The sequence below is a fragment of the Nelusetta ayraudi genome, unplaced genomic scaffold (assembly GCF_046127955.1).
Source record: "Nelusetta ayraudi isolate G7.1 ecotype Tasmania unplaced genomic scaffold, CSIRO-AGI_Nayr_v1 ptg000100l, whole genome shotgun sequence".
Classification (NCBI taxonomy): Eukaryota; Metazoa; Chordata; class Actinopteri; order Tetraodontiformes; family Monacanthidae; genus Nelusetta; species Nelusetta ayraudi.
In genome coordinates this window covers 357,614-373,319 of record NW_027466150.1, presented here as the reverse complement: position 1 = coordinate 373,319, position 15,706 = coordinate 357,614, and the positions used below count along the sequence as shown (strand labels likewise).

The following is a 15,706-nucleotide window of genomic DNA, read 5'->3' as shown; positions in this document are numbered from 1 at the left end:
TGTCACATCCTCACCAATCTTTATCTTCTTTTCCCCCTCCTCCTTGGAACTACTCATGCAAAAGAAGACCCTGGGAAGTAATTCTTCACCGACTCGATTTCAAACTTCCACCTTTCGGCGCCACCAGACAGCCGTCAGAAGATTTAATTGCTGTATTTTTACAGGGCCTTGCTGCATTGATTTGCATACCAATGAAGAAGAAAGAGGAAAGCATGAGGTCGTGATGCTGAAGTGTCGCCCTCTCTGAAGCTACGTTGCCATAACAGAGCTCCTGCCACTGCAGCGAGATGACTGGAGCCACTCACTCATGTGACAAGATTACGCTTACAGAAGATGAACACGTGAAATGCAAACGTTTTAAGAGTTCTGCTGGCGTTAACTGGTCGGAGAGATATTCATTTGTTTGCAATGTGCTATGTCACCACCAGAGGCTGCTAAATCTCTCACAAAGGGCCTTTAAATAAATTTGTATAATTTTTTTTTTTTTATCACTTGCAGGTTCAGGGGGGGTCATATGTGCTGTCAAAGGACATCGAGTGTGTGACGATCCGCTCTGCTGGGGGGGTTGCAATCACACACTGACACACAACACAAACACATGTGAACACACTTTCGATGTATAAATAAGCCGCACATGATGTCAGCTTTTCCTGACAGATGGCGGCGGCGCAGAGCGCACACTGGCTCCCTCCCTCCGACCCTCACTCACTCACTCACTCCCCAGCCTCCACGCCTTGATGTGTTCGCGCGTGCACGCGCACACGCACATGAGTGCGAGCCCAAGTAATCTGGCAGACATGACAGACAGACGCTTAAAGTGTTTGCAGAGTTCAGCGTGCAAGAAAAGTGCATGCCAATTGCTTCTCTCCCTCTGACACACACACACACACACACACACACACACACACACACACACACACACACACACACACACACACACACAAATGTACCCTCTCTCACCACTTTGCACAGCAGGGGGAATCAGATCACCTGCCTCACGCTGGTTAATCGTCGCTACCAATGTCTTTGAGTCACTAGTGAAACAAATCACTTTCAGACATCTGCTGGACAACTTTTTTTTTTTTTTACCCCCCGTCACGTTGCCATGGCGATAAGCATCTCCGATACCACGCACGGCTCAGCCGCGGCTGTGGCGCTCTAACGACCGACGACTGAACTCAGGAGGTCCACGTTTTCCAAAGTCCTGCCGTGAGCGACAACGGAAGGCACACAACTGCTGCTCTGAGCCGAAATGTGAAAGTGGAAAAAGGGCTTTTCTGGCTTCACGTGCGGCATTCACAGACGATTAGAGGAAAGTGGAACTGGGAGTAAATTTTTTTAGAAGGACGGATAGATTAGGCGAGAAAGGGAGGGAGGACAATGGGACAGAGCAGGATCCGAAAAAACGCGGCGATCAATATCTCACGTGTAATTACCCACGGCTTCCCGGGTTGCCTGGAGACGGCATGGAGATGAGAGTGGGATCGGGATGGAGATGATTCTGAGACAGAGGGATTTATTTCAAGGTTTTGCTTAGTTTTTAGACTGTAGTAGAGGCGCTGAGGACCAGAAGCACAACGAGGCTCGGAAGAGGAGTTCAGGTTTGGGCCGTTGATGCTGACGGGGACACACACACAGTCATTCAGCATCTTCAGGGAGCTGCATGAATAATTGCTGAGATATTGACACTGGACCTCTCGAAACCAACCACTGTCCTGGCTGCCCTCCACTCGTTTTGATCTGCTCTAATCCCACATTTACTCTCTCCTCCCTGTTCTGTCCCCCCCATCTCCTTCTCCTTTCTGATCTGCTTAGTGTGCTCAAACACTCTGTTCTAGAAATCATCCCTGTGTGATGTCATAAAGGGATCTGGTGACTCTGTTGAGTCAGTGATGGTGTTGATTCCATTCTGCAGGATTTTGCAGCTGTTATGGTTTTGTCTCCCTCCAAACATGTGAAAGGTCCAACAGAGCCTCAGTTTTAACATTGACCACTTTGACAGGAGGCTATAAACAGAGGGCTCAATGTTAATGTAAATCTACTACAGTCTACTGGAGGTCTGTGGATACGTGGCAGTGCAGTTTGGTATGTGAACCTGCTTTTTGAAGAAGAAGAAGAAGAAGAAGAAGAAGAAGAAGAAGACTTTATTAATCCCACATTGGGGAAATTTGCATAATTACAGCAACAATGTGAAAGAAAAGAACGGGGATTATATTGATTAAAAGAAACAAGTATAAATAAAAAATATTTATAAAAAATATTTATAGGCTAAATATGCTTAGCCTAACAGGGAACTTTGTGTAAATAATAAAGCCTAGCAACTGGCAACCAATAGTAATTTCTTTCTTTCATCCGAATCCTTTGTCTTAAGTCCAACACGAGTGCAAACTTCAGCTGACAGGATGTTTTCACAAGGACACATCTCCTTAAAAAGCTCAATAAAATATTGCAGAACTGGCAGTTGCAAACTTTTGAATCGCTCAGGTTTCATTCCATGTGTTTCCTTTACAGCCGGAGCGGGAGATTGGTGCACTGTTCCTTTAAAAGCAGGGAGAGGATGAGGAGCAGAAGCAGAGTGTGAGTGAGGGAGGGAGGGAGGGAGTAGGAGATGAACATCAGGGGTCTTTGCTGTGTGTTCTTGGTGCGGGGAGGTGTGTGTGGATCAGACTGGAGAGGAGCCGAACGGGCAACAGAGTGACATTAGAGGACAGTAATGAGCAGAGCTGGCCCGGGATTCTTTTGAGGGGGAGCGTTGCTGAAGAGCCCGTTCGGACCTTGGAAGACACGGAAAACGCTGCTGACCTCTGAAGATGCCCGAGGACTTGGGGTTTTAAACAGAGATACGCTTCAAGCTGAGGAAATTTGTTTGTTTGTTTGCTTTTTGTTGGAATTCAAAAAGTTTAAAGAATCTTTGGGAATTCTTTGTCGGTTCCTTAAAAAAAGAAACTATTTCTCCACAGGAAGACCAAACTCATCGCAACACACTTGCCGTAAAAGAAGAAGATTTATCCACAGGATTTTACTGCGTCTGCAGGCTCTTTAAGTTGATTCATCACAAATTATTTTCTGACATTCCGGATATTTCTGCCACTTTTTCCACATCAACATTCGGTTCAGTTGCAACTGTTCTGGCCAACTGTTGACAACAAAGAGACACAAAGCAGACACGGTGAGAAGAGACAAAAAGAGAGATGGCTCAAAAAGACGGAGCAGCGGAGCAGGGTCGTGTCACCCGAGACAGTCTGGGTGCCAAAGCCATGTCCGGGGCCGCGATAGGAGGCGGGGGAGGAGTCGTGGTGGAAGTCAGGGAGAAGAAGGGACCCCTGAGAGCCGCCATACCCACCATGCCTTTCCCGCTGGCCGTCATCTGTCTGTTTCTCAACACCTTCATACCAGGGCTGGGTAAGTCGGAGATCACACTCTGCTTTATTGCTCTCCTCCAGTGAAGTCCAACAACTCAAGTAAACAGTAGGCTTAGGGACCCGAGGCGGTGAGTGTGTGTGTATGAATGTCAGGAGCAATTTCAGAGCGGTGATGAAAACTGAAGAGCCATGCAGGAGTTGAGAGTTCACAGCCCTGTGGCCACTATGCACACACCAATGACAAACATAACTTAAAAAAAAGGGGAAATATTCCAAAAATAGAACATAATATGCATATAAATGAACACAGTAGAGAGACGTTGGATGTCATTTTTACATTGTTCTTGTGCTTTTATTTTGAAAGCCCAGAGTCTAGGCTGTGACACAGAAGGGGTGAATTGCTGACAATACCGAGGTCAAAGTGATTGGCAGCTGATCTTGAGTGTCTTTAATGAATTCTGATTCTTGATTGCTAATGCTAAGAATAACAAAAAAAAAACAATACAAAACAAAATAGCACCAACTTCTCCTGCAAAATTTATGACATCCCGACCGAACATCACAGGCAGGAGCAACAACAACGGCCCTGTGGCCTGCAACACTTTATTCTGAGAGAGTCTTCAGGGAAAAGAGAGGCATGTGTAACTCCATAGCGTTGGCCTCCAGGCCCGGCTGCCAACATCTCTGCCTCGGGTTGCTAAAAAGGTGAACCCACGTCACCACGTCGTCCTGACCTTGAAACAACCGCTCAAACAACTCGTCCAACCTGGTCCTTTGTTGGTTTCTGGCGACCAGATGCGACCTGTAGCATCAGTAGTGAACCAACAGGAGGCTGAGTCCATTGTGTTTTGTCGGCTGCTTCAAGGCTGCGCGGCTCCCCGCCTCTAATGAGTGGGGTCGAGATGACTCGAGCTCCTCCTGTCATCTCGAGCCACTCTGGCTATTCTTCCTCTCTGACCTTTTGCATTTCCTGCCGGAGAAGTGCCTCTCGGCTCACTGAGTATTTTTCTCATTCGCTCTGCAAACCTCAGAGGCGTTCAAGGGCTCAGCAGCGTTTTGCGCTGCCGTTCCGTTCACAGGCTGAAAGGAGAAGCACCTGTCTCAGTGTGCTTAGCTGCTGCCATGTGATTGGCTGATGATTAAATGTCGGCATCGGCAACTTGTCAACAGGTGCGCCTAATAAAGCTGTCAGCGTCAAGATTATCTTGCGGCGGGATGAATTCAGTGCAGAGTCTATGTAATTTCCACCAATTGAATGAAAAAAAAAAAACAAATATGAAAAAATATGAAAAAGCAAAACAATAAATCTGGTGGTTATTTGTTAAAAGTATATGCAAGTATATATTTTTTGTCATGTGCATTCTTTCCGTATTCAGTTTCCTCCTCTGTGGCTCTGGATATAATGAATACTAAATCAGCTTGAATCAAATTCAAAAAGCCTTTTCATCCCCTCAGTTCCTTCAGCATTTCTTCTCCTCAAATTGGGCCGATGGAGGATCCAAGGTCAGAAAATGACCCATATGACTGACTGTCTCCCACCTCTTTTTTTTTTTTAGCCTGGACATGGTGTTACCTCTTAATTTGTCCACCCCATGTCTGAAAGGCATCACTGCAACACCTGCGTGTGTGAGCATGTGTGTGTGTGTGTGTGTGTGTGTGTGTTCGTTCGTGTGCGGGTGTCTGAGTGTGTGTGCGTGTCGGATTGAATGCTTTGACATTTCATTGAAAAGCTGCGGCTAGTTACCATGGCAACGCCAACTGAAATCAACACAAAGCACATATGTGAGTGTATGTGCAGGAGACACACACACACACACGCGTGCGCGCGCCGCACACATGTCGCCAGCAGCAAAGGCGCGCACACACACACGACAGATAACAACATAGAATCCTAAATGGGTTTCGTTAAATTCGGCCCAGAATTGCGGCAGAACACCTGCGGTTAACAGCACACAGGTGTGTGAATAACAAGGCGACGCTTGGTGGGTGTCGTGGGATCCGCGCGAGTCTGCGGCTGCAACACGAGGTGGAAGTGAGCTGATCATCGTTCGACAGTGTGCATGAGAACCAGACAAATTGAGGGCACGACAGACCCATATCCAATCTGAAATTCAGACTTACTGAAGGACCCAAGTTATGAAAAATGAAATCACATGCCCCCACAAATAATTATTTCCCTAAGGTCATGCTAGATTGGTTAAATCTTGGAGTGAATTGTTGGACTCATAGTCAATTTTCACAAAAATAAATAAATAAACAGTATTTACTGTTTCATGAATGGAAGTCCGTAATTGTTGCACAAAAACGTGTGTAAGAACCACCGTGTTTTTGTTCGTGGAAGGATCAGTAGTTTCAGCATGAAGCTGAAACAGGAGACTGTAAATAGAGGGCTAACCACTATTTTCCAGAGGTCAACAGAGTTTTAGACCATAATTCATCATGAACGGTTGTCTCGAGTGTCAAAAATAGAAAATACTTAAAAAGAAAAATAGTATGGGACCTTTAAAATGCCATAAATAGCTCCACTGCTCCTCGGCTGTCCTTCGAGCATTTGCAACACAGGCATAACCTAACTTTGCACCCATGTTTTCAAAGCCTTTTGGATTTAAAAAGAAGCCACTTTTGTTGCGATATTTCCTTGTGGTTTCCTGCAGTTAATGCTGCCAAATACTCCCACCCGTACGAGTAAACCCAAATGTCCCCCTTCGTGTCCCTGAAGTGATCTTTTTTCTGCTGATGTGCGCAACCAGTTTTTCATTCTGCGGGACGATCTGCAGACAGATCAGCCCGTCTGCAAACGTTAACGTTGATCTGACGTGACGTGTCCTGAACCATACATTTCTTCCCCCGCCACCAGCCCGCGAGCTATTACGGACAGAGTTAAAAATACTGAGTGCAGCTGAAGCCCCGTTTAAACAGCTGCCAGTTTGTTTGCAGCGTCGCATGTTCCCCCTTCACGGAGACGGCGAAGCGCCCAGGTTGTGTTATGCTCTTCGCTGCAGGACCGTTAGAAATCAGGTTGATGGAGGGAAGCAGAGTAAACATACGTGACATCGTCCTCGGCGCGAGTGGGCCGAGGCCTCTGGCGAGCGAGATTGGCGGCATGTGATGTTGGAGACGCTGTCGTAGCACCACACTTTGTTTTTGTTTTTCTCAATCAATCAAACCCTATATGGACAGCACCTTTCATAAATACAATGCCTCCCAAGGTGCAAGCGTTTTGCATGTTTGATTCTATTTGTTGATGACACAACTTGCTTCTTTATTTATTTTATTTTATTCATTTTCTTGATATGGGTTAAATGTCACATAAAAAATTGTTGCAAGGCACTTGTTGGTATGACACACAGAACTATAATTTGGACTGTGATTGGTCGAACAGTGCATATTCTTATTCACACAGCAGCTTTTAGAAGTCAATTCTCCCTAACCTAAACCTCTCTTGTACTTCCCCCCCCCCCCTCTGTACCCGGGAGTATGGCATTGGTCCGACTTCCCATGAGTCTGATAAATTGCCCGTTGTTCCGACCTCCCTTAACCCTAACTGTAACTCTAACCGTAATGCAGTGGTTCTCAAACTTTCTCTGTCACGCCCCACCTTGGAGGAAGAAAAGGTTTCATGACCGCACGCCAAATTTGGGGCTGTGGCTGTGTCTTGAGGGATCCCGATGAACCTGCAAGTGGCCCCATGTCTCTAGGACAAAGTTGACTTTTGACCCCATAGACTTGCATGGCATTAGGGGCAGTGGTTATCAAACTTTCTCGGTCACGCCCCACCTTGGAGGAAGAAAAATGTTCAAAAGTGGCCAACAACAAAGAACACTGGCCACCGCCGGACTCCTGAATTCTTCTTTTTGAATATTTGTCCATCCTGTGTACCTGAGCAGCGTTTTTCTTAGCTACAACCTACTGAACACTTTTTGTTAATTGTTCCGACGTGGAAAAGGTTCTGCGGTGAAAACATGAGTTCCCCTGGGCGCCTCGTCTCCCCCCCGCCCGGTGTTTCGCGCCCCCCCAGACGTGACTCTGCGACCCCCAGGGGCCACCCACTTTGAGAAACACTGCCGTAATGGGAGGTCGGACTAATGGACTTTCCCCCTGTATCTATAGTGGAAGTTGATTGGTGATGAAAATTTCAAACTAACTGAAAACATTTACTGTTGCATGTAGGCAAAAGAGGAGAGCAAAATCGCAGATTGGAAATCTGAGCGATCCGGTTGACATCGGAGGTTATATTTAATGTGCAAGGGACAATATTTAGAATGCCCCAGATAAATACACGGACATTCTGCTAAGTGCCATCCCATGGGTGGCAGCATTCTGGCCCTCACGCTCCGACCCACAATCCACAGAGCAGAGTGAAAAACATGTCCCATCAACGAAGGTCAGCATCGGACGACGATGACAGATGGCCCAACACGTGAAATCCATTTAGTTATGACCTACATGATTCCGATATTATTGGTACCGAGCTTTTTCTTGTACATGTGAAGTGTCTTTGGATGATTTTCAGTGTAATCCACTTAACACTATTGATCTACTGAATTAAGCATATTTAGCCCTCTGTTTACAGACTTCCGGTAAAATGTTAAGTTTTAGACCTTTTGGACCTTCCTAACAAGGCTGACAAAAGGTGCCAAGTTGTGGCATTTTGTCTCCTCATCTTGCGTCGGACTGGACGACTGTCACCTACCTTGCAAGGCCTTTTGGCATGCAAGTCGGGCTGCAGTGCATTTACGGATATGCTGGGCTCATATAAACTACAGTTTGGAAAATAAAATACTGGTACTAGTATGTGATGCAGTGTGTATTAAAAGAAAACAAACAACGGCAACTACGACATCAAAACACAAAATTGCATCGACACGGAACGAAACACCTCGTCTTTTCGCAGCTACTTCATTGGACTCAGCGCCGACAGAGTGCGGTTGACTCATCAGGGCCAACGCACACAATCTTCAAACAAGACGACGATCGGCCAATTTAACCTGTCAGTCTAGATTTATTCAAGCAGTAACGTTTTGCCATCATCGCTCGTATCACTGGGGAAATCACTTCCTGGCGATGGATGCCAATAAAAGGCATTGGGCTAACGGCATTTCCGCAGTTAAAGTATGAACCATCAGCGGAACGCACCTGATGAAATTACAGATATAGACATTCATTGGGTTATAAGACTCCTGGTTATAACACGTTGACAAAACAACACTTAACGTAGCGACTTTTTCCGTCCGGCAATGTTTACTTGCTTCCCCTGAAGCACACAAAAGCCACCGAGTTGTGTTTTTTCGCCCTCACCCCGTCCTCGTGGACAGTACGTCTTCTCCTTCTTCTTTCTTCACACCCTTACACTCCATTATTAACCTCCCACACTATACCAGTGGGTGCTTTGTTGAGTTCCTTGGCGTGATTATAGTCATTAGTCTGGGCACGCACGCACGCGCATGCAGGCGCACACACTCACACATACACACACGTCATACAAAAGATCAACATACAAGATCCTCGAGTTAGCCTCGCGCAGAGGTTTATTGGATTCATTAAATTTTTATTATTGGAGAGCTGTGTTACGGAGCAAATATGGAAGTGAATTTTTTATTTTTTTTACATTATTAGTGTGTCTTTTTTTTTTTTTTTTTTAAATCAAAGGACACGCAGTAAGATTGAAGCAATCTTTTTTTCTTCTTCAGAACTTGGTCTTCCAAGACCAATTAGCTGCAAGGTGCTGCTAGCGGTTCGCCTCTTCAAAAGGTGTTACAGCGGGGGAGAAAAAAAAAACAACCAGTTGCGTCCTACTTTGATGTTGACTGAGCAGAATTCATGCCACAGTGTTGTTAGTGGTCGGCCGTTATGTCGTACGTGTCCCTTTAAGAGTCCTTTTCTGTTGTCATAAAAGCTATTTGCACTATCCTCTCTTGCCCTGCCCTGATGGTGCAGAATATGTCCACTTTCTGTTTTATTGTTTTTATTACGCCTGCACTCATCATGACAAAGCCTTGCCAATGGCGCTCCACCAACTCGTAGCTTCTTTCAAGATGAAATTTGCATTATTTTCAAGTGCAAGCAAAAAATAGCAAATGACACCTTTACCGATACAATTTCTTTTATAAGCAAAAGTGATGGGAGTAGTTTTTATGCTGGGAATAAACAATGTTGTCGCTTCAACTGGCTGTTTAAAGCCACGGAGCGCGGCGGCTCTGCACACGCTGGTGCACGTTTTTCGGTTAGTTAGAGGACAACGGCAATCTGCGTTTGTGCTCACGACTCCCAGCAGTTAATTAAGGCTTCTGCTCCGCCAAAAAATGTCAATGTGTTGCTGCGCCGCTGCGATCGGCGGAGATGCACGGCTCCGTTGGCTCCCACTCACAACTCTGTAGTAGAACATCTTCTGCGTGGGCGAGCGGCGCCATTAACGCTCCGGTTCTTTACTTCTTCCAAAAGGAGGTCGGTGCCCTCGCGCAGGAATGAGCTTTAAGTCTGAAGAAGGCCGACGTGACGCTTGGTCAGATCAAACCCACCGTGACATTCTGCAGCGCTTTCATTCCAAAGCGACTTTATTGTGTTGGGGTAAAGGGACAAAACTCTCTCTCCTCCCCCCCCCCGTTTGGTTGGAAAATCAATGTTTGATTTAGTGTGAAGGCTGCCTTAACTTGGGGAGGAGGAGGAGAAGGAGGAGGAGCAAAGTGTGAACAGCTGACAGGAAAATCTCAGTCCCATCACCCTGGCATCAATCCAACTTAGTTCACACTATTGGTATTAATGTTATCAATTTTTTTTTTTTTAATTGATCTAAACGACCTAATGCAAACAGACCTGAAATTTCTGTGACATTTGAGAAACTATGTTCATGGGTGTTTTGACTCTTGAGCAGCTGCCCAGAAATCACGACCAAAAAACATTTTCCTATGGTCCCGTTAGACAGGTAAAATTTAGGCATGAATGATTATTTTGATTATATCATGCCGCACGTGGACTAGTAGTCCATATTCAAAAAAATAAACAAATAGTATTTCCATCCATTTTCTTTCATGGCTCACTGGCCTGGGAATCAAACCCTAAGAACTATTTATTCTGTGGGACATCGTAAGCAAGGAATGTCCTGCAGACTGAAACAATAAACAAATATGCTGTGAGAAAATACATTTCTACAATTCCCGAACAAGCGCAGCAACCATTAGAACTGGAGAAGCTGCGGTTGCAGTCCTGACGGATCCACTTCCTGTCACCTCGGTGCCTACAAGCAGCCAGACGGCACGAATCCCAGCGTGATTCACCGGAAGACGGAGCCACGAGCCAGCTTCCCGTCAATCACGGCTCCTACGTGGAGGTGGGCGGCTCAGGCCGACAGCCGGAGCGTCTGCTGGTGGGTGTGGCCTCGGTGGCCCCAACATCCCTCGGCCCGATTGGACCAGACCGCCTCGCTTTTAGCACGGCTGCTCTTTTCCGAGACGCATCCCTGAATAAATACCGAGCAGCGTCTAGAAAGAAAGTGAATTTGTCCTCTTGTCTCGTTCTTGTTCTTCTCCCCCACATGATGCCCATTTTTTTTTTTTTTTTTTTAACTTTTTTTTCCCATTCTGCTCGCTATTCTGGGACTTGCGCCCGTTCCAGGATCGGAGCAGTTGGAATGGTTTCAGATAAGGCCAGTTTAAGCCATGAGAAAGTAAATATTATGGCGTGCATTGAGATTCATCACTGATAATGGGACATGTTGACTGCGTCTGGAACGTTCATGTGTACATGGAGAGATTGGTTTAGATGGAGCGGGCTTCTTTTTTTATTTTTCCTTTTTGCTCATTCACAAGAAGGAGAAACAGGTTGAAAAAAAAGAAGTTCTCCAAGCATCGACTTTGGCCTTTTATGGTTTTGTGCAGCCTTGTTATTCATTTCCCTCCTCCTCCTCCCCTCCACCTGCTTGGCTGCAGCTTCTACCGTTAGAATTCCTCTAATGTGACAAGAGTTGTTGCCAGCAGAGAGAATGAAGGCAAAGCCAAGGCGGGTGTCACACACTCATCATAGCTTGCGTACATCTTTCTAAAGGTTCACCAAAAAATGTCGACCAAATGTTATAGTATCAAGTGCCAGTGGACCGTTTATCCTTGATGAGACACAAAATGTGGCTTTAAAATTCAGTTTGCTCGCAAGTATTTTAAATAGATATTTTTTTGCAGAAACGTTGTTGCTTGTCAGTGAATTTTGCAGTTTAAGTGCAAGCAAGGTTGTTCATTACCCAGCATTCATTTCAGGACACTGGACAAGTATTCAGGTGAATAGTGTAGTTTTTTTTTCTTTCTTCTTTTTCTAAGCTATACAATTTAAAAGAGTGCACACTCGGGAGCCAGCGCACACAGCTGCTCATGAAGAGTCGGGCCAATGACAGTCAGGTGTGAGAAATCAGGGTCGTCAAGGGGAGAATAGTGATGGCAGCTGTGCGGAGCTGTGCAAGAAGGGTGTCTGTATGAAGTTTGATCAGGAGCATTAAAATAAAATAAAAATTGCACATGTGACCATCATCCAAGTGAAGGAAGGATAAACCAAAATTCAGCATCCACACACAATTATAAAGTGTCCTCATGAAAAAGATGCAAATCATCAAATTGAAAGAAGAAAACTAAAAAATATATATATATATATTTGACCACTATGTTGATGAAGGCTCAGAATTCTAGCTAATATAAGCCTGAGGTCGACATGTATCCAAATGTTACAATAATTAAATTCATTGAAAAAATAAAGAAAAGAAAAGGAAGAAAGAAAAACTATGTTAACAATACTACTTGTCGTCTAGGTGTCCAAAATCCAATTTTCTTTCGAGCCAGCAACATTAGGACAACGGCTAAAGCCAAAATAGCCACTGGACACAAGGAAGGGCTTCCTTCCATAGGTGGTAGTCAATAGTCAATTTATCTCTTAAAAAAACAACATTCCAATGTTTTTAATGCCTTTTAAATGCCTCTTAATGCTTCTTTCACGATTTAATGTCTTACTGAAAACATTAGAAACAAGCATAACTTACTTTTCCTTACTTTCCTTTCCTTGGAAATATCCATTGAGCTGTGCAGCGTTTGTCCGCCCGCTAACCATGAAGTTGCCCCTCCCTCCACGCAGGTACCCTCATCTCGGCGTTTGCGGTGCTGTGCGGGGCTCGCAACGACCTGATCTCGGAGCGGGGGGTGTGCTGCGTGTTCTGGCTCAACGTGGCGGCCGCCCTCATCCAGCTCCTGACCGCCGTCATCATGGTGGGCTGGATCATGAGCATCTTCTGGGGGATGGACATGGTCATCCTGGCAAGTCAGTACACCTCTGTTTATCGGGGTCAGCTATTTGTTTGTGTTCCATGTGTGTGTGTGTGTGTGTGTGTGTATAATTTCCTGACTCCTCCTCTTTCCATGTTGGCAAGTTAGCCAAGCCGTTGTTTTTTGAGACCAATGGGACGCCTTCAGCTGTTACCAACTGACTCGGCTGACGCTAAAACAAATCCGATTGGTCCTCGGTCAGAATGGGAGAGAATAAAGGGTTTTGTCTTCACCTTCCACGTTTCGTTTTTTTCCCACTTCCAACCAGCGGGCGTCATGAAATAAATTGCAGAAAAGGCCTCGAGGACACAATTCAGAGAAAGTGTTTGGTCTTTTGTGTCGTAAAGTGACATCCTCCCAATCTAGTGGGTTTTTTGTTATTTTGCTTTCTTCCTTTAAGCTCTACAAACTCTACATCCTTTTTTCCTGCAGCCGCCACCTTTGTAAATATTAAAATCAAATCAAATAAACCGTTATTTGTATAGCACCTTACATTTAAAAAAAAAAAAAAATGCAACTCAAGGTGCTTGACAACAAATAAAAAAAAATAAAAATATTGTTTCCTCCCATTAGCGTCGAAGGTCGGGCTCTCGGAGCGTTCGGGCCGCTCCTGCCGTTTCGTGAATCAGTTAGGATTCGAGGATTCAGTGACTGCTGGCGAGACTCTCTTGGGAGTTCGCTCAGTGGAACCGGCGTGTTACCAGTTTCCTCCCTCCCTCTAATGAGTCGCCGTTGCATCTGATCAATCTCGTCTCCCTCTTTCTTTTTTTTTTCCACGCCCAACCCCGCCGCCTCTCCTCCGTCCTCCAGCCGTCTAATGATGGCGCCATTATCTTGGCTCCACCGGCGGCTCCTTCCTGCCGTAACAATCCTTCCTGTTTGATGTCACCCCGTCTTCGCTCCTCTCCTCGCATTATTCCTCCCGCTCTCTCGCAAGCCTCTAACTCGTTTTGTTTCAGCAGACTTTGATTTCTTTCGCTCACTTCCTTTATTTGGTCGATCCAGCTGACCGCTGCTGGATCGCTGTGTTTATCTGGCCGTGTGTAACGAGTCGGTTTGAATCAGAGGCAGTCTTGTTTTCCCTTTTTTCCTGTTTTGTGACTAGAATCAAACCAAATTTTGCACAAACACCCCTTTCCCCCCAAATAAATAACAGTTTACCTTCTCTCTTTTCTCCCCCTCTCCACTCTCCTTCGATATGGACCAAAGTTTCTGATGGTAGGTGTATCTGTTTTACTAACAGCAACATCTTGGTTTTGAAAAATGTGTTTTTACTCCGGGTGGAGAAAATGCACTACTTTGGTGGCCTCAGCCATGGACTTACCAGAAAAACAAACCGGCCCCCTATAGGGTCTGAAGAAAGAAACATTTTTTTCCTTTGAGCCTTGTCCTCAGTGTGGCGCTGGCATTCAGAATGGACACAAAGGCGAAACCAATCAACCGTTCGCTGCAATAACTAAACAGCGCAGGCGCCTACAAATGAAAACGCTGTAATCAGAATCTGGTATTGTACTATTATTGTTCATGCATAAAACATATATTACACTGGCCAGAAGTGCACAATTCAGTGTTGAAGTTCTAAAAGCAGACAGGGGTTCCCTGGCCAACAGAAACCCCTGCATGGTCAAAAGTCAACCATGGATTTGTAAATGAAAGCAGCTGTGTGGGAAGACAATTAGACAAGGTGAAGAACAGGTGGACTGGTAATCAGCAGCTCTGGGAAGGGCGGCATTAACAGCTGAAAGACATCCTGTCTGATTATTGCAGGGAGAAAAAAGCCATTCCAAGCAGGTTTTTCTGTTTGCATGTAAACACCATATTTCCAACATTTTCAAATTAAAAAAACTGTGCAACAGCAGTGGCAATGTACACTGGGAAACTGGCTCATAATCACGATGTTAAACCACGTAAACATTGTGTTGTGTTGCGAAGTTGAAGCATAAAAGTGATTGAATAGCTGTCATAAACAGCTTTTGCAATTTGTTTAAGAGAGTGAAATGTGCCTCCTGATCGCATCCCTTCTTATTTCAACACGTCTCTATCCCCATCTCGCAGGTTACAGGGAGCAGGGTCTTCCTCAGGACGTCTGAGAGGAGTCGCTCTCATCATCCTTGGCTGACTTTTCTCCACGATGGTTCAGAAAAAGTACAAAAATATTCCAATTAAATATCGTAAAAACCCTGTGTGAAGCCTGGCAGCGACGTCCGTCAGAACCCCTGGCAGTGGGAGCGCATGGGGTGCGGAGGTGACTAGCCAGTTAGAGAGGAGAGAATCTGCCGTGTCCAGAAAACATCCGGATGCTTCCTGTTGACTGGCTGACAACAGGACACGAGCCGGACGTGCAGGACCGAAGCAGATTAGAACTGGATACTCTTAGAAAATGTGGACAAATAGAGTTATTTATTTGTTGTGTTGCTTGACAGTGAGTTTTCAAATTCTGGGATTCTGTCTTTATATCATCTATATGTGTATAATCCCCCCAACCCCCGACCACAAAGAAAAATGGACCTGAAACAACACATAAGCCGATGCGTTGAAATTTCTTTTGGCTTTTGTTGAGCCAGACTTGAAATCGTCGGCCTTTGCTGTCTAGACAACTGACTTAACAAACCTCTGTGCGCTCAAACGAGTTGCTCTTTATTTACAGAGCAAAACCCTGTTTTTTTCAACTGTTCTCGTTTCAGTTTTCCATATTCCATTTGCAAAAACCAGCGACTCCTGTTCCAAAACGTGTCCTAAAAAAAAATTGTGTTAAACCAAGCTCTGATTTGCAGTTCCGGCACATCCCTCCGACAGCGAACGCTTCGTTAACACATCGTAACTCTTGCCGGTTCACAGGAAGTTTGCGCCATGCCAAAACTGCAGGGCTGTGTGAAGTGACTCATGCCTGTTTCCAGTTCCTGTCAGCTCCTCGTTGTGCTATCAAGTGTCACAGGGATCTCGAAATATCCAGTATCGTACTCTACTTTTTTTTTCTTTGCACTTAATTAATTGTGAAGCACTATGGCGTACCTCACTACTTCATTTCAGATTTCATCACCAGAAACG

At 45.3% G+C, this 15,706-nt stretch overlaps 1 protein-coding gene across 1 annotated transcript; it reads left to right on the top strand.

Annotated features, from left to right (window-relative positions):
- Positions 1 to 2,650: 2,650 nt before the first annotated feature.
- On the top strand, positions 2,651 to 15,092 carry stum (stum, mechanosensory transduction mediator homolog). The gene is made up of 3 exons (XM_076048444.1): positions 2,651 to 3,402; positions 12,471 to 12,653; positions 14,714 to 15,092. Exons 1-3 carry the CDS (start codon positions 3,192 to 3,194, stop codon positions 14,746 to 14,748), a joined length of 429 nt encoding a protein of 142 aa, XP_075904559.1. The 5' UTR covers positions 2,651 to 3,191; the 3' UTR covers positions 14,749 to 15,092.
- The last annotated feature ends 614 nt before the right edge of the window (positions 15,093 to 15,706 follow it).